We start from the raw sequence: 19,888 nt of genomic DNA on the forward strand, positions 1-19,888 counted from the left end.
CGGTGAGGGTGTGGGCTTAGCATTACATGCATGGGGAAATATTAGCAGGTTAACAGTACTGCAAATCACAGAACCTCAGTTAATTTAAGGCTTGCAGACAGGCAGTGAGCTCACTACTTACAACTCTCAGACTGGTGAGCTCACGTTATGAAATTATAATAAACTAGTTTAGCATGCAACAACTGAGCTGAATTTAACGATTACTGGTCTGTTCTATTACTTGGCATACTCTTCACTGAGTTTGACAATGAAAGAGAAGAGATGAATTGTGGATGGGGACAGTGCAAAACTGATCTGATCATTGATCTAATTTTGTAACTCTGAATTCTTGAAGGTAAAGTTTTGAAATTCACCTTCAGGGGGTGAGAGCGACAGAACAACAGTTAGGGCCCTGGCCTTGCACGTGGCCAACCTGGGCTCACTCCCCACGCCTCTGAGCACCGCAAGGAGTGATTTCTGAGTGAAGGGCTGGGAATACACCCCGAGCACCACCAAAAGTGGACCGCAAACCAAATAAATAAATAAAATTAGAAACAAAATTCACCTTCAGTAATTTCTAAATTTCTCAATATGTGAACACTGAAAATCCATGACAAGTCACTTTTTTCTCTGGTTTCATGACTTAAACTCTATGGAGCAACGGCCAGAAAAAAATTGATAAATTCTGACAATGAGTTAACCACTGTAGGTAAAGCAATTCCAGTGTTACTGGGGCTCTATATTTAATTGCAAAAACGGAAAATCCCAAATAACAGGTATTTTTGTTTTTTCAGTTCTTTATAATCTCTACCTACAGAGTTCTTTGGATGATGTGGGGGTGGGGGAGGAGGAGGGGTGTGGGCCACCCTGGCGGTGCCCAGGGCTTCCTCTGGCTCGGCCCTCACAGATCACTCCTGGCAGGGCTCGGGGACCATGTGGGTTGCTGAGGGTTAAACCCGGGTTAGTCACGGACAAGGGGTGTGACCACCCAGCGTACTATCTTTTTTTTAAAATTTTTATTTTACTATATTGAATCACTGTGGAAAAAAAATACAAAGCTTTCAGGTATAAGTCTCAGTCATATAATGATTGAAACGCCATCCCTTCACCAGTGCACGTTCCACCACCAAGAACCCCAATATACCCCCTCCTACCCAGCCCCCACCTAAGTAGTTAATGATCTCCATTTTGTTCTCTATACTTTGAATACATTCAATATTTCAATAGAGAACTCACTATTATTGTTTGGAATTTCCCCCCAACAATCAGGCCTGCTGAAAAGGCATCATTTAATCATTTATTTTCATTGCTGAGAATGAAGATTCTATGAGTTTTGGATTTCTGATATTTTAGTTCAGTTCACAGTCTAGATGCATTTCTGTAAGAAGCCACTCTGGGTGCCAAAATGGGTTAGAAGACCTGTCGGATCATAGTCTTCAGGAGCAGAGGGTCTGTTTCGAGAACAGCAGCTCCGGATCTTATTTGGGCCGAGGGCGTGCTGGTACCGCCTCCTTCCCATGATCGCCTATGAGCCACAGCATTGCAAAGTTCCTACCTCTGCCAGCATACTATCTTTCATGCCCACCACCTACAGATTTCTGAAAGCTTTTTATCTGGAGGACCAGAGATCAAACCCAGTGGCAAGTGCTCTACCACTGAGCTACGTACCCAGACTTTCTAAGGTTCTTATTGTTGTTTGGGGGCTACACCTGTGCTCAGGCCCTCCTCCAGGCTCTGCACTCGGGGATCCCTGTTGGCGATGCTTAGAAACCACATGCGGTGTCAGGGATTGAGCCTGTGTTGGCCGAGCGCAAGGTGTCCTGCCCACTGTACTCTCTCTGGGCGACTCCTAAGGTTTTAGATGATATCACCTCACTCTGTATATACTCTAAATATTAAAATTCTAATTTTCTCAAATCTTTAGTCATCAACAAGAACTGGGCTACAGACACACATAAGGAAACCTCTCCTGAGACAACTTTTTTTTTTTTTTTTTCTTTTTGGGTCACACCCGGCAATGCACAGCGGTTACTCCTGGCTCATGCACTCAGGAATTACTCCTGGCGGTGCTTAGGGGACCACATGGGTGCTGGGAATCGAACCTGGGTCGGCCGTGTGCAAGGCAAACGCCCTCCCCGCTGTGCAATCGCTCCAGCCCCCTGAGAGAACTTTTCTTGTGAGGAGAGGCACTGCACAAGCTGCAGAGGCCACAGCCCCAACACACCCCACCACTAGGGGTCACTCCTGAGCCCCGAGCCAGGAAGAGCCAAGGAACACAACTGGGTGTGGCCCAAAAACAAAAGCTGAAAATTTTGCTTAGTGCAAAAAACACCTTAAGTAGCAGCAGGACCTTCTGGCCATAGCAGGGCTTCTAAGTATCCCTCCCGAATGCTCTGCACTGACGTGGCTCGTGCTACTAACCTGGGTTGATCTTCAATGTAGATTATAACCCAAAAAATTGATTCGCACTCAACCACAACACTCAGTGGGGTACGGTGTTTGCTTTGCACTCGGGCCTCCTGGGTTTGATCCCTGACACCCCATATGGTCCCCTGAGCATGGCCAGCAGGGATCCCTGAGTGCAGAGCCAGGGATAAGCCCTGAGAACAGCTGGATGTGGCCCCAAAACAAAAACAAAATAAACAAGAGACCAGAGTGATAGTACAGCTATGGGTAGGGTGCTTGCCTCGGAAGTGGCCAATCTGGGTTCCATTCCCAGCATCCTATACGATGCCATGAGCACCACCAGGAGTGATCCCTGAGCACAGAGCCAGGAGTAAGCCGTGAGCATTGCCAGGTGTGTTCCAAAAACCAAAAAGGAAGGAAAGGAAGGGAAGGGAAGGAGGGAAGGAAGGAAGGAAGGAAGGAAGGAAGGAAGGAAGGAAGGAAGGAAGGAAGGAAGGAAGGAAGGAAGGAAGGAAGGAAGGAAGGAAGGAAGGAAGGAAGGAAGGAGAGAGATGGAGGATGGATGGAGGAAGGGAAAGAAGGCAGGCAGGCAGGCTGGCTAAAGACAACCACACGCTCTTAAATAACTTGGGTTTGGGGTATGATGCCGCCCAACAGGTCAACCTGTACCTGTGGGGCGAGTGCATCAGCAGCCTAATAGTGCCTTCAGACTTCCTGATACCCCCCAAATTCATGCTGTTTTCTGGTCGAACCCCAACAACTTGGGACCGAGTTTCTAAAAAATTAAATGGCCAAAAGTTAGGTATGTTGGCGTCACACCCACAAACCACCTCCAGCTCAGCTATAGAAGCTCATTTATCAGCCTTGCTTCAGAGACCCATAAATAAATCTTGAAAGAGATAAAAATCAGGCCATTTAAGTGCATTAACAGCCATGGTTCAGAGATCATAAATGAATCTCGGAGGACAGCAGCACGCTGCAGAGATGTCACCCCTCCCCTCGCCAGGGCACCTCGGAGGAGGGCAGGTGTGTCCCTCTGCCTGCCCCAAGTAAACCCCAGCAGCCGCAAACCTTCAGAACCCAATCACCACCACGCTCAAGGCCGACCTTCACAGGCTAGTCCTGAGGCTCCCACACATGAGAATGAACCTGCTGAAAAACCCAGGTATGCGGGACCTGAAAACTCCAGGCCTCACAGAGTCGGGGATGGGCAGCCCCCCCCCACCCCATCTCCCTGCCCTTCTGGTTCCCTGGCAGTCACACCCACGAACTGCCTCTGGGCACGTCATTTAAGTGCCTTAACGGCTTTATTTAGAGACTCACAAATGAATCTCAGAAGAGAGCAGCATGCCACAGAGATGCCTCCGGACCCCAAATATTTAAAAATGTTTAGAATTCCAGGAGCGCTCAGCAGCTTTCATAGCCGCATGACATCTCATACTATTCATAACAAGCAATACAGAATTAATTATTTAGCATCTGTCTATAGGGCAGGCTTGGCTGGTGGTAGGAAAATTCAAAATAATGGTGGTTGGAAGGTGTAATGGTGGTGGGACTGGTGTTGAGACGTTGAATATATATAATTATTGTGGACAACTTTATGAAAATAAAATTTAAAAATTTTAGAAAAGGTAATGTGGAATTTATGCCTGCTTCAGTCAGCTTAATCAGTGGTTGAAAAAATAGCAGTACTCCTAGATTAAAAAATAATAATAAAGAGCAAGAGAGAGAGGGAAAGAGAGGGAGAGAGAGGGGAAAAAGAGAAAGAGAGAAGAAAAGTGTCTGCCATAGAGGCAGGTTGATGCAGGTGTTGGGAAGGAAACTGTGGACATTGGTGGTAGAAAATAATGGTGAAGACATGGGTGTTGGAATATTGTATGACTGAAACCCAATCATGTACATCTTTGTAACTGTGTATCTCATTGTGATTAAATAAAAAGGAGGGGGAATAAAAAAATAATAATAATAATAAATAAATAACTTGGGTTTATTGTGTGTCTGTGTTCTTTTTCTTAAAGAGGATCAAAAATAATCTTGATTACTTTTTCTGTTTATATCTCAGGTATACAGAACTGAATTAATCATAATCCTTGATTCCCAACAGTCTCATAATGGTATGTTCTCTATTTGAGTATTTAATTGCTTTAAAATCTTATAAAAATGAACCAAAAGCTAAAACCTTGAAAATTTTTTTCTAACCAGAGAGTCAGACTTTCATCTCCCTGTTTTCTGATCATTTTCAACCATACTCTCCATTCCCATGGTTTTCTCTAGTTTTTTTTTAATTATTATTTATATGATATTGTTAGGTTGAAATTTTTATTTTAATGTTTCAAAGGGACTTTTAGTTTTATAATAAAGTTATGCCTGGGGGCAGGTTTGTGGCCCAAGGGATAATTTGCACCAAAGGAGATGGCCTCTGAAAAATTAGAACGCAAAGACCATTTAATACTTATAAACATTCTTCTTTTTAAAAGATTTTTGGATAGGGGTATGGTGCCATCAGAAGGTCAACCTGTACCTCTGAGGTGAGTGCATCAGCAGCCTGATGGTGCCTTCAGGCTTCCTGATACCCCAAAATTGCATTGGTGCCTCTGGCCGGGTCCCAACTACTTGGGACCAAATTTCCTGAGAAATTAAGTGGCCAAAAGTTAGGTATGTGGGAGTCATGCCCACAAACCACCTTTGGCTCAGCTATACAGGCTCATTTATCGGTTGTGTTTCAGAGACCCATAGATAAATCTCAAAAGAGATCAAAAGCCACAGTTAATCTTGGGACCCGCATATGGCTGAACAGAACAGGGTGAATCGACAGGGGTGGTGATGGTGTGTGGGGGGGTTGGCCTGGTGCCTTCCCAAGCAGAGCCCCCAGCAGCCCCTTGCTTCCACAATCTAAAATCGCCACCATACCCCTGGCCTGATTCCACTGTGTCAGCAGGATCTCACCATGATATTATCTGCTGAAAATTCGGGTATGTGGGTTTTGTGCCTGAAATCTCCAGGCTTTTTCAGGGTCAGGATGGGCTACCTACCCCCACCTCTCTGTGCTTCCAGAAGTCCTGGCAGTTACACCACACCCCAAAGCTGTCACCCTATTGAAAAGCTACTCCAGCCTACCATCCAGATAAAAACACCAAATGCCTTGAACAAACACCTGTATTGCAAACTGTAATGCATGAAAGGAAAAGAGAGAGAGAGCAAGAAGGAGAGTGTCTCCCATGGAGGGAGGCTAGGGGTGGGGTGGGGTATTGGGGGATGGTGGGAGGGAAACAGGACATTGGTGGTGGGAAATGTGCACTGGTGGAGGGATGGGTGCTGGATCATTGTATGACAAACCCAATTATGAACAGCTTTGTAATGGTCTATCTCATGGATATTCAATTAAAAAAAATTTTTTTAAAGTAATGTGGAGTTCATGCCCAATTCAATCAGCTTAATCAATGGCTGAATAAATAGTAGTACTTCTACATTTAAAAAAAGAAAAGAAAAAAAAAGAAAGATAATTCCATTATAGTAATATATCGCTACCATCCCACTTCTGTTAGTCCTTATTAGATCATCCCACCTCTTCTAGTTCCTCCTTTTAGGGATCTAATTATAGGGTGGAATGTAATCGCTTACGGTGTCTGATCTTCACAGAATACCTTTTGAAAAAAAATTTTTAATAAATTATATTTTTTTCAGGAAAAAAAATGTTGGGCTACATCTGCTAGTGTTCAGGGGCCACTCCCAGCTTAGTGCTCAGGGGACCACATAGTGGCAGAGATAAGTCTGGGACCCCCGCATGCAAAGTATGCACTCTAATTCTGAACCATCTCCCTCGTCCAAAACCTTTTGGGACTTATTTTTCCCCTTGTCTAATCTACAGTGTTGTACTTTTATTTATTTTTTTTAACAAGGTATATACTGTTATATATAAAATACTGTTATATTTTTAAAAGTCTGATATCTGGGGCCAAATACATATTTCAGCAGGTAGGGCACTTGCCTTGTTAGTGGCAAGCCCAGATTCAATCCATAGCAAAACAAACAGTCCCCTGCACCTCACAAGAGTAGTCCCTGAGCACAGAGTCAGGAGGAAGCCCTGAGCACCACTGGGTGAATCCCTGCCCCTGCCCACCCCTGCCAAACATCTCTTTGGGGCTTGAAAGGTCGTATCCCAGGTAGGGTACTTACCCTGCATGCAGCCAGCCGGGCTGGATACAGACACCACATGTGGCAGCCCCAACAAGGCCGGTGTGGTCTCTGGGCACAGAGCCAAAGTCAGCCCCGAGCAGAACTGGATGTGGTCCCCACAGCAAAAATTTGCCCTCCAGTTGATGGGCATGTGGACTGCCTCTGGGATCTAAGAACTACATAACCCCATGAATATCTGTGCACCTGCTCCCTGCTGCACACCCCCATGAATATCCGTGCACTTGTTCCCTGCTGCACACGCACGCTGACTGCCCTGGGTACGGACGTAAGTGTGAGCTAGAGCTATGAGGTGTGTGAATATTCAACCTTGAGAGAAAGGCCAGACTATCAGCACCAGGGGCCTGGGCGAGGGGGTGTGCCTGAGTGTATCAGACCTGGGCCCTGCCCCAGCACCAAATGGGCACCAAGCACTGCCAGGGATAGCCCTGGAGGCCTCTGACCACCGCCCAGTGAGCCCTGATGGTGCCCCAGCACTGAGGCCCCGCTGCACACAGCCGACCTTTGTTCGATCCCTGGCACCCTATACGGTCTCCTAAGCCCAGCAGAAGTGACCTGAATGCAGAGCCAAGAGTAAACCTTGAGCACCGCTAAGTGTGGAACAAAAACTGGGGAAAAAAAAACACAAAACTTCCTGCTTGGGATGTCCCCCTTGGGAGCCCCGACAATGAAGGGGCTACATTGACGCATCTCGTTCTCAGCAAAGGCGAAACAGACCCTGCTGATCTCTGTCAGTGGGGCTGTGTGAAGTGAGTTCTCACCGTGCTCCTGAGCCTGCGTTTCCCTCAGGGCCTGCGCTGCTGAGCTTCATGCTCTCCTGGCCTGCAACTGCCCTGTCTGTGAAACAGCCATGCAACCATTCTGCCCTGAATTTCCGTGCCTTTTTAAACTAGTTTGTAAAGATAAAAAAGCATTGCAATCTTAAATCACTTATTTTATGTTTTAATATTATTTTATGTTATTACTGCTAGGAGAGAGTGTTAGCAGGGCCCTACCCAGTAATGCTAGAAGGCAGAACATATGGTGCCAGGGATTAAGACCAGGCCTCACACATGCAAGGTTCACCCCTGGTCCTGTGTATTTTTGAGACATACAGACATAATTTCTTTCCTTATTGGTTATAAATATCTCCTACTAAGTTTGTCTATTTATTCAAAACATCTTGATTTTAAAAAACTTTTAAATATTTAACCAATATCTTTAAAACCAATTATGCCTTAAAACATTTTCTACCCCAGGACCAAAAAAATCACTCACTTGAATTTATGAACTTTGAATTATATTTTGTCATTTAAGTCCATATTTCATATGGAATAATTTTTCTACAGAGTATAAAGTACCACTGACATATATTTTTAAAGCTAATACCTAAAACAGGGGCCAGAGATATAGTACAGTGAGTAGGGCACTTCCCTTGCATACAGCTGACCTGGACTGATTCCCAGCATCTCAATCTCATATGATCCCCTGAGCATAGTCAGGAGTGATCCCTGAGTGCAGAGCTGTGAGCACTGCTGGGTGTGGCTCAAAGACACACACACACATACACCCGAGCAAAAAGCTAATACTTAAAATCAAGTTGCAATTGAATTATTCCTAATAAAAAATAATAGTTTTTAGAGGGAATCTGGGAATACTATTCCCCACTGTAAACACTTAGGAAACTGGACAAAATACTGGATAAAAAACTACTTCAGCTACTGAACCAAAAGGCACTAAAAACTGTGTCCCCTGTGTGTGGGAAAGTACAGGATTCCCCCCATGGCCCTGGTTTTCTCCTGAATTGCCTCACAGAGGGAGCCAGACAGGACTCAGGAATCCTTTGGGGACCCCACTCAGAGGTGCCAGGGATCAATCAAAGCAGAGCACGCGGCTCCAAGCCGGCCCAACTAACTCTGTGCCTGGATCCTACCAAAGTGAAGAGTTCAGCGAGGCCAAAGCAGCTAAGACTTTGCAGGACAGTATGGAAAGGAGAGGGAGATAAAAACAGAAAGAGAGGGGGCTGGAGTGATAGCACAGCGGGTAGGGCGTTTGCCTTGCACGCGGCCGACCCGGGTTCAAATCTCAGCATCCCATATGGTCCCCTGAGCACCGCCAGGAGTAATTCCTGAGTGAAGAACCAGGAGTAACCCCTGTGCATTGCCGGGTGTGACCCAAAAAGCAAAAAAAACAAAAACAAAAAGCAAAAAAACCCCCAAAAAAACAGAAAGAGAACCAGAAATTTACCTAGAATCCCTAAAACTCTGGCTGAAACAAACCATTTTCCACTGAAACAAACAGTCCCCAAAGAGGGTTTAGAATCCCTGAGTCCTGTCCATTCAGCAGAGACTGCGAAGGACCTGCCACGAAAGAGAATTCCAAGCAGCTAGGCCTTAGGAGCGGAGCTGACTAATTCCAGAATAAACGACATTCTACACAAGAGGAGCTTCAAAACAAACCACAAAAATCAAAATATAGGTTAAGGGGTTGGCTCAGTGGCAAGAAGAAAACAACAGAAACAAACGAAAAACCCCACCACTTGCCCTGCAGAGTGAGGCTCCAAGTTAAATCCTCCCAGAGTCACCACTTGTAACGGTCCCAGCTCAGACAGCTCTGCTGTTTGGGGACGCGATGGGCACAACTAGGTGTGGGGGAGGGGGGAGGGGTTGGTGCCCCATGGCCAGGAAGATGTGAGCGCTACAAGGAAGGAGTGTCACCCTCAGAGGCCCGGAATGGGCCACCTAGAGAGCGACCATCGCAGGGAGCCCCTGCCGTGTGACTCCCCGCCTCTCGACAGCAAAGGAGGCTGGAGGAAAGGTAGCAAAGCAATCGATCAGTAACTTACCATTAGTGAGTCTGTGAAAGGTCTAACCGTTTAAACAGAGAACACGATTCCCAATAACACGTACAATAGCCAACCAAAACTTACTTGCTGTGAAAAGCAGCATGAAAGTGTGAATTGCGGCAGGAGAATCCATTAGAAACAAAGCCACTGAGGCGCGCACGGCTGCTCCTGCTCCCGCTGGGGGCCAGGACCCTGCTGCGACATTGTGACGTGGACCCCCGCGTCTCCTCTGGGGCTGTCACATAGACAGCATCTACGGCTGCACGGCCTAGACACACAGCAGGTGAGGGGCACCTGAGATGCTGCAAGGGGACACACTCCCTAGCCCCTCCTTCTCCACTCAGAGGCTTGAGCAGAGCCTGGGGGAGAATCAAGAACCATTCCTAGAGGCAGGGTCCCCACAGACAGGACACAGCTGAGGAGGGACAAGGGACTTTCCCAAGACTCATCACATATAGAAGGGAAAAGTGGCCAAAAAAACCAATGCAAACACGAGGCTGGGAAGATAGCACACTGGGGAGGGAATCTGCATTGCGTCCGGGTTCAACTGCAGCACTGTATATAGTTTTCAGAGCCCCACCAGGCCAGGTCCCTGAGCAGAGAGCCGGAGGGAACCCTGAGCACCGCCGGGTGCAGGAGACGTCGTCCAAGGACCTGGAGCATATGGCTGGGCACTGAAAGGCCCCCCAAGCACCACCAGCTACAGCCCTGGAACCCCACAGGGCCTGAACACTGCAACGACACAGCAGGGTGAAGTTCTATCAGGAGTGGGCCCTGAGCCAGAGCACTGCACAGGAAGCTTCCACCTGGTGTAGCCCTCGTGGTGCCCAGCACTGCTGAAGGGCCACTACAACAGATTACCCTAATGAAAAATCTAATGGATGCCCTGCCACAGTGGCAGGGTGGGGTGGGGGGGTGATGGGATTGGGGAGGGTGGGAGGGATGCTGGGTTTACTGGTGGTGGAGAATGGGCACTGGTGAAGGGATGGGTTCCCGAACTTTGTATGAGGGAAGCATGAGCACAAAAGTGTATAAATCTGTAACTGTACCCTCACGGTGATTCACTAATTAAAAATAAATAAATTAAAAAAAAAGAGAAAAATCTAATGGAAAAATGACAAATATGAACATGGAGGGAAACTTCAACTAAAACATCAGGGGCTGGAGCAATAGCACAGTGGGTGGGGCATTTGCTTTGCACTAGGCTGACACAGGTTCGCTCCAAACATGCCTATGGCCCCCACCTCCCCCGGGAGTGACCCCTGAGTGCAGAGTCGGGAGTAAGCCCGAAGCACAGACAATATGGCCCCAAAACAAATAAAAAAATTTTTTTAAAAGCCAAGAGCTCTGAAGTAGCTAGAGATAAATATTATACAAAACCACAAATTAAATTAAGCAGGCTTCTTTTACTATGTCTGGAGTGATATATTTGTAAAAATGGAGAAAAAAAAACATAACTCAGAATTTTCTTGTGGGGAGGGGGGCTTAGGGACAGTCCTGGCAGTGCTCAGGGGTCACTCACTCTTGGTAGTGCTCTAGGGACCACATGGGACACCAGGGACCAAACTGGGTCAGCTGCAAGTGAGGCAAATTCCTCTCTATTTCTCTGGCCTTCAACCAGATTTTTATATCACACGGCCCCCCCCAATCTTCAAATATAATACACACACATATACATTTAAGACCAACAAAAACTAAGAGAATCCACTGACTGCTTATATATATATTACACACACACACACACAAAAAAAAAAAAAAAAACCATTAACGGAAGTTCTTCAGGCAGAAGGAACAAGACACTGAATGGGAACAGTCTTCACAGTGATTAAGAACATCAAAATGATAAAATATAAAGGAATGCTCATTTTTTCTGAGGAACAGGTGAAAGGGTTGAGCCACACCTGGCAGTGCTCAGGGGACTGAACCGGGCAGTCACATGCAAGGCTTTTGCCCCAGTCTGTCATTACTCTGACCCCTCAACTCCCCTTATCTTAAATCTATTCAGTCGTTCAGAGCAAAGACAACAGCAAAGCCACAGGCCACGGCGCACTGGGAGCTGCAGGGAGAGAGGAACTCGGCCCTGAGACAGCCCTGAGACAGCCCTGGCAGCGCCGCAGGCTGAGCCAGCTGCTCTTATGTCTGGACTACTGGAGAGGTGCTGAACCCGGGCCCCCATCAACACCAGAAAAAAGAAGGGGCCCCGACAAGCACCTCGGCTACAAAGGCCTGAGTGCGGCTGTGGAGGGAGCTGAGTGGGCTGGAGCCCACAGCCCAGCACGCCGTGTGTCCATGCTGAGCAGATCCCACACGGGGTGTCCTGGTACTGCTGGGCCCAGGAGCAGCCCAGCACAGAGCTGAGTGGCAGCTGAGTCTGGCGTGTGAGTGACTGGAGGGCCAGTGTCGGGAGCACTGTGGCCAGCACAGGCCCTGCTGGGCCTCGCGGTGAATGTGTGCAGCCAGCGGCCACAGAGGGGGCAGGAGAGGAGACAGAGGCTCCCATCGGGGCTAGGAAGACCCTGTCACCTTTCTGGCGGAAGGAAGGGAGAGAATGGAAGGAAGACTTCTGTAGGGCAGAAGACGGAGAAGAACAGGCCTGACCCCATGTGTGCGCCTCGGGCTGAACCCTTCCTGAGGGATCACACACTGGTGGCCTAGGAGAAAATCCAGCCCAAGAACAGCCCAGACGTGACACAGCCTATAGGTAATTGCCAGCATTCCTCAGAGGGGAATTACCGTAAGCTCAGAGTATATGGTGTAGCGTCAGACACACCAGGCCGGGCCTGAAGAGACAGCACAGGACCCTGCGCCTGCTGCGGCCAGCCCAAGTTTGACCCCCAACACCACATACACGCGAGCTGGGAGTAAGCCCTGAACACCACTGGCCATGGCCCCAGATTAAAAAAAAAACATAAACAACAAAAATTGAATACAATTAAAAAAATACTCAATGTACAAAGAACCAAGAGGATATAACCCTTTCTCAAGGAAACTACACTAGCCACAGGCCAACCACAAAATGATGTAAATATTGAAGTGTTCACGTATATATAATTTGTGGAACAGAATAGGATACAAATATAGAACCACAAATGTACCTTCAGGTGATTTTCAACACTAATGCCATGGTATTTCAATGGGGAAAAGGCTATTTTTTCCCAACAAAGTTGAAACCACTAATAGTCATATGGGGAAAAAAGGATCATGACTTCATATCATACAATACATAAAAATCCACTCAGAATAAACCACAAGCCTAAATGTTAAGAGTAAAACTTATGTTGCAGTCCCTATAAAAAAAAAAATTTGGCATTTCCTCCAACAGTTAAATGTGAGTTACCCTATGACACAGTTTTTTTTACTTCTAAATACATATTCAAGAAACAAAAACATATCCACATAAAAACTTGTTTATTATAGCATTATTTATAATAGCCAAAAAGCAGAAACAGGGACCAGAGTGAATAGTGCAGCGTTTGCCCTGCACATGGCCAAGCCGGGTCCAATCCTTGGCATCCCATAATCACTCACTACCGGGGGTGACTGCTGAGAGCAGAGCCACAGTGTGGCCCCCAAACAAACCTAAAAACAGCAGGAACAGGGCCAGAGATGGTGTAACGGCAGGAAGCGTGCAGGCAAGGGTATCTGTCTTGTAAGGGCCACGCCAGGTTTGATCCTGAGCACCTGTTGGCTACTAACCCTCAGTATTTTAGGCTTCATCAGTGAATTGCCCCTTTTCTTGCCCCCTGAGAAGCTCACAGTGCTCTTACAAGCACTCCTAATCCCTGAGTTTATCTTTAACTTTTCCTTTGTGCTTTACAATTCCCCAAGGCAGGCTTGGTTACCTAGTGACTCTGGACTTTGTATCTGAAGTGAATTACTTGCCTTTCTACTTCCCCTGTAACTTTTCATATTTTACTACAGAACAATGCTCTTTGTTTAAACACAGAAAAGACCATTAATGCTATGCCCTAATATTTGGGAGTTGATTGACTCAAGTGTGTCTACTCCTGGCATCCGCCATAATTATTTGCCTCAGGCTTCGGTTGCTGTAGTTCCCAACACCCCATAAGGGAGGTGCCCCCATGGGACCTGGATGGACCCGGGGTAAGTGGCAAAGCTGCCCGCTGTCAAAATGAGACGATCTAGAAAGCATAAAAGCACAGTATTGATGCAAGTCATTATGACTGAAGGGACAGGACACCCCCCCACCCCTCTCCGCCCTCCGCCGGGAAGAACAAGTAGAACCGGCCTGAGGACCCAGACTCGACTGATGGTAAAGCCCAGCGGGCTTGCCCTTGGAGCCCGGAGAACTAAGTTGTTTTTTTTTTTTTTTTTTGCTTTTCGGGTCACACCCAGCGATGCACAGGGCTTACTCCTGGCTCTACACTCAGGAATTACTCCTGGCGGTGCTGAGGGACCATATGGGATGCTGGGAATCGAACCTGGGTCGGCCACATGCAAGGCAAACGCCCTACCCGCTGTGCTATCGCTCCAGCCCCAAGAGAACTAAGTTTTGGAGTCTATTATCTCTTACTGTGTTTATCCAAGTAACTGCAAGAGTTAATAAGAAATAAACTTAATTGTTTTATACTTACTAGTAGCCAGGAAAGAGAAAAGAAATATAATGCTTACTGCCCCTGGCAAAACTCTCCATCTAGCCGCAAAGCATCTCCTTGAGTTAACCCCTCAAAAGCATTGCCTCCTTTGAAATGCTTCACCTCTATATCATCAATCACACCTAAGTGCAGTCCTATATCTCGAACCCCTCAGATATTCTATAAATATGCTAACAGCTCTGCAGCAAATGGGCCATTTTGACCATCAATCCGAGAGTCCCCGTCTCTGTTCCTCCGAGGGGGAGGTGGTACTCTGCCATCGAATGCGTTGCGCACCCACTCCTGAACGCACAGCCAAAAATGGTCCCCCCTCAGCCCCGCCGGGAGTGATCCCTGAGTACAGCACCAGGAGCAAGCCCTGATCACAGCCAGGTATGATCCAAAAACCAATAAATAAAATAAAATAAATAACTGGAGTGCATGCCCCAGGATCACTCTGATACCACCCGGGCCCCCGCAGACCAGGAAGCCACCCCCACCTCTCTCCCCATGCTGTGCTGTGACTACAGGGGTGACTCCAGACTCCCTGAGATAAAACAAGATGAAAAGGCAGCAAAAAAACTTCTTCGCCTGAGTAGAAGCAGAGAGACCAGGGCGAGCATGACACATGCTCAAGGAGAACTCGGGCTTGAAGAACAGGCAAAACAACCGATTAGAGACTTGTGTGCAGAATACATCAAGAATTCTTACAACAACATAACAGGACAAATAACCCAGTATTTTACTTTTTTAATTTTCCTGCTGTTTGGGTCACACCCGGCGATGCACAGGGGTCATTCCTGGTTCATGCACTCAGGAATCACCCCTGGCGGTGCTCAGGGGACCATATGGGATGCTGGGATTTGAACCCGGGTCGGCCTCGTGCAAGGCAAACGCCCTACCCGCTGTGCTATCACTCCAGCCCCATAACCCAGTATTTTAAACCAGAAAAGAAAAATGACTTCAAGGCCGGAGTAATAGTACGGCAGGGTAAGACATCTGTCTTGCACGTGGCTGATCGGGGTTCAATCTCTGGCGCCCCATAATGGTCCGTCTCCGAGCCTGCCAAGAGCGATCCCTGAGTGCAGAGCCAGGTGTAAGTCCTGAATACACCAGATGTGGCCCCAAAGCAAACAAACAAAAAAGACTTCAAATATACAATGAAGAATGGATAAAAAAACCAAACTGATAGTAAAACCATCTAATAGAATACTATTAGTAATTAAAAACAAGTTAGGGATTATGCAATAAAATGTGTGACACCTCTGAGAACTACACTAAGTAAACACCTAAAATAACACATATGACTGTATTCATTTGACACTTAAGAAGGGCAAAATAGAGTGACAGACAATCTATAGTTGACAGGGGCAGTGGTAAGAGGGAAGGATGATTACCAAAAGGCATGACAGAACTTTCTGGAATGAAGAAAATGTTCCAGGGGCAGGAGAGAGAGAACTGTATATAAGGCACTTGTAAATAAAGAGCTGCATGTAAGAACTCTATGTAAGACCCAGATTTAATCCCTGGTACAACATATGAGGTTCCCTGAGCCCAGCCAGAAGTGACTGCTGAGAGCATAGCCAGGAATATGCCCTGAGCACTGCCAGGTGTGGCCCAAAAACTACAAATAGAAGAAAACAATGATTCTATTCCTTGATTGTGGTGGTAGTTGATTATAAAGCTATGTACATCTATTGAAACTTGTAGAAATGGACATTTAGTATGGTAAATGTTAATGGAGGTAAATCAAGATAATAAAACTTGGTTGTTTTGTTTTTTGGGCCACACTCAGCAGTGCTCAGGGCTTATTCCTGGCAGTGCCCAGAGGACCATGTGGGGTGCCAGGGACAAACCTGGGTAGGCCGTGTGTGAGGCAGGCTCCAGCTCCAAAGTTCGCATTTTTTAAAAGCAGTTTCAATTATTTTTTGAAGTTTTACAGAGGTTTCCCAAGGCCTTGGATAATTCCCAAAAGGTCTCAACATACAATCTGCCCTATTTTAGGACTGCTCTCTACGTCCACGCTACAGGTATATGCCTGATGTCTCAAAGTCTACAGCACATTAAAATACAGAACCCTAACCCCGGCGGCCACAAACCTCCGGAAGAAAAACCCAGGAACACAGGACCAGTGACTGAAAACTCCAGGCCACATGGAGACAGGTATGGGCTGTCCCTCCCCATCTCCCCGCCCATTCAGTCACGAAACAACCTATACTATTCAGAACAAGCAATACAAAATAAATTATCTAGCATCTGCCTGTGGGGCAGGCTTTAGTGGGGGTGGGGGGGAGAAAATCCGAAATAATGGTGGTGGGAAGGTGTACTGGTGGGGAGATTGGTGTTCAAATACTGAATATAATCAATTACTGTGAACAACTTTATGAAAATAAACTTGAAAAACTAAACACAATGAATCAGAACTCTAGACTGTGGATGCTCTGAATCTGCTATGACCATGCCCACAAGTCTATGTGCCATCTCCAGCTGCATTACACAGGCCTGAAAGCACTGGATCCTTATGGAACTTCTCTGGCTTCCTTGCTGGCTTTTTTAAAACTCTCCACTGGGGGCTGGAGCAATAGTATAGCGGGTAGGGCGTTTGCCTTGCATGTAGCTGACACAGGTTCGGTTTCCAGCATTCCATATGGTCCCCTGAGCACCGCCAGGAGTAATTCCTGAGTGCATGAGGCAGGAATTTTTGCATCACCGGGTGTGACCCAAAAAGAAAAAACAAACAAACAAACAAAAACTCTCCACTAAAAAATTTACCATAAACGTCCAGTGGCTGGTTCCTACACTGGGACAGTCCCAGTCTCAGGAACTGCAACTTGAATCAGCTCTGAAGACATGCGTGCTGACGGCCAGTATCTAACAGAATCTACTTTGCATTTTTTACAAATAATGAACATTTCTCATATACCCCAGTACTCCCCAAACAATCAAAGGTAAATAAAACAATAATGTGACCAAGAGAAAAATTAAAGAGATTGAGCTATCAGTAACAATTAGGTTTTGAAGAACAAAGGCATTCAGAAAAGGAAATGGTGTGCATCACCCGGATTTCAAGGCAGGCTTTCCTGAAGATCCAAAATAGTAACAGATCAGAAATGTACAAAGATGTTTCTCTGAAATTTATTCTTTTTTTTTTTTTTTTTTTGCTTTTTGGGTCACACCCAGCAATGCACAGAAGTTACTCCTGGCTCATGCACTCAGGAATTACTCCTGGCGGTGCTCTGGAGACCATATGGGATGCTGGGAATCAAACCTGGGTCGGCCACGTGCAAGGCAACGTCCTACCCGCTGTGCTATCACTCCAGCCCTGAAATTGATTCTTAATTAATACCTTTTTTTTTTTGGGGGGGGGGTAAGTTAGGCACTCACAGATATTTGTGAAAATTGAAAAGCCTGAGATAGGAGAGGGCATGAAGGTACCTGGCAGGGACAAATCTCTTACCAACAAAAGTTTACAACAGACCAGAATGCAAACTTCCAAACTGGGAGTGAACCAAAATTACAATTAAAGCAGAAAGGGGGCTGTTTCATTCTGATGGTTCACCTCATGCAATAAACTGAGGTGCAGTGTCTTCTACTTAAGCGGGAAGTGTCTTCTAGGGAGACGAGCTGACCCAAACCAGCCATTTCCTCTAGGGCTCTAGGAAGAATCATCAATGATGCGGGCAAGTTGGGCGGACACTCACCACGAACTTCTCACCATTCTGCTCCACATGTTTGTATGTGGGGACCGATATGGGCACTGCTTGCTTTTCTGTGTAGTCATAGAATGACTGTCCCAGGGAGTCGTCTCCAGGATCTAGGTTATCTGCCTCGTGAGGAGGCACCGACAACACTGTCAAGATCAACTCCTTCTCGCCTGCGCGGATCAGGTCCACCACCTGCTTGTGGGTCGCCCCCTCAACATTCACGCCGTTCCTACGGGGAGGGAAAAAGACAATCTCATAAGCCAGGGGTCCACACACCTGTCGCCACCCTCCTGCCCCCACTCTGGCATCACATAGTGGGAACCAGAAAATCCTGTGTGTGTCCAGGAAGGCTACTGATGTCCTCGAAGATCACACAGTGGGAAACTGGACCTCAGGACAGTCAGGGGGAGAGGTGGACACAGGTGAGGGGGCCCCTGAACACTGTCCTCCCACACAAGGCCACAGGGAAAAGTCCTGGGGGAAGAGAGAAGCAAGAAGGAAATAGCTCTGAGGGCAAAGGAGTTGGTCTCCCCAGAGGAAGCAGCATGGCGAGCACGCGTCCTGCTGGTCGTCACCGCCCAGCCCGAGGAAGCATCTCTCCCTGGATTCCACTAAGGAAGGCTCTCATGGACAACTTCCCTTCACACGCAAAGACGCAAAGAGTAAAATTGCAATTGTTTCACTTTACTTTTACATCTGATTTCACCTTATATCCATGATTAGTCTGCCTCACTTCCTTTTATATCGTTTTGTAAGTTAAATGGTATTTATCTTCACATATATTTCACGCCATCTTTTTTTTTTTTTTTTGGCTTTTTGGGTCACACCCGACAACGCACAGGGGTTACTCCTGGCTCTGCACTCAGGAATTACCCCCTGGCAGTGCTCAGGGGACCATATGGAATGCTGGGAATCGAACTCAGGTCCGCTGCGTGCAAGGCAAACACCCTATCCACTGTGCTATCGCTCCAGCTCCTTTCCTACCATCTTTTTAAAGGAAAGGAAAACACTTCTCCAAAACTCCACTATCAAGATCCCCAAAGGAGACCCACTTCCTCTGTTCTCCTAATCACTTTCATGCACCTCCCAGGATTCTATCTACTTCTTTTCTACTCTGTGCTCTCTCTCTCTCTCTCTTAAACCCTTGTGTAATTAGTTCAAACTAAAAAAAATATAGGGAATTTTGGGGTGAGGGATGAGCATATGCCTGGCATGTGTGAGGATCTGGACTTGATCCCCAGTACCTAAATATATATGTGTATATATATATATATGAGTGTATATATATATGCATATATATATATATATATATATAGGTCCAGAGAGAAAGTACAGAAATGCAATGCAGCTAACCCCAGTTCAATTGGCACCACATATGGTCCTCCATTCTAGTAAACACACACACACACACACACACAAACAGACACACACACGCACGCGTGTGTGTATATATGTTGTATATATAGTAAATATGTATACATATATTTACTAACCAATTTACCGAAAACAGTTAACAAGTCTCACAATGGAGACATTACTGGTGCCCCTGAGCAAATGATGAACAAGGATGACAGTGCTACAGTGCTCTATACATCTAAGGTTACACAATTAGTCAATCTACTCATTCTCCTTTCTGTTTCACTGGGTATAAAAAGGCTGTAACTAGAAAAAGATTTGAAAGAACAAAAGTCCTGTCAAGAAAGATGCTGATTCTCAGGAAATTCACTTAGCAAACCCAACTCTTTTCCCAGAATGCTGACCAGCCACTGTGTCAGCAAAACTCCTGGCAAACAACGGCCTGGGGGGTCCCCGCCAGAGCCTGCCCACAAGGGCGTAGGAAATGCACACCTGGCCGTTAGTCAGTTTGATACAAGCTGATCCACCTTCTAGAGTTAAATTTTTCAGTCCTGTTCGAAACCACTGGGCTTTTTCACTTCTTAAAACTGAGGCTAAGTTTAGCAACAAGCCCTCCACAAGCCTGAGTCACGGACACCGTCTCCATCAGAGTCTGGCATCTGAAACATCCATTCATGTAAACAGGCAGATCACCCCGCTCGCCTCCTTACTGAGTCTCGTCATCTGGCCAGGAAAGTCAGCAGACTGATATTTTATTACCCCACATCTAATTTATACACCAACATTTTTCAATAATTTCATAATTTACTAGTTAGGGAAGAAAATCAAGA

At 46.4% G+C, this 19,888-nt stretch overlaps 1 protein-coding gene across 3 annotated transcripts in view; it reads right to left on the reverse strand.

Annotated features, from left to right (window-relative positions):
• SNX27 (sorting nexin 27) overlaps positions 1–19,888 on the reverse strand; it is a 76,059-nt gene that overhangs the window by 29,784 nt on the left and 26,387 nt on the right. For 2 of the 3 annotated variants that reach the window (XM_055130890.1, XM_055130891.1), the window contains exon 2: positions 17,700–17,931. The exons of the other annotated variant lie outside the window; for it this stretch is intronic. In XM_055130890.1, the coding sequence (XP_054986865.1) occupies positions 17,700–17,931 (232 nt within the window). The remainder of the gene's footprint in view (positions 1–17,699; positions 17,932–19,888) is intronic. 3 annotated transcript variants of the gene reach the window in all.

Source organism: Sorex araneus, chromosome 3 (genome assembly GCF_027595985.1).
Source record: "Sorex araneus isolate mSorAra2 chromosome 3, mSorAra2.pri, whole genome shotgun sequence".
In the NCBI taxonomy this organism is placed as follows: domain Eukaryota; kingdom Metazoa; phylum Chordata; class Mammalia; order Eulipotyphla; family Soricidae; genus Sorex; species Sorex araneus.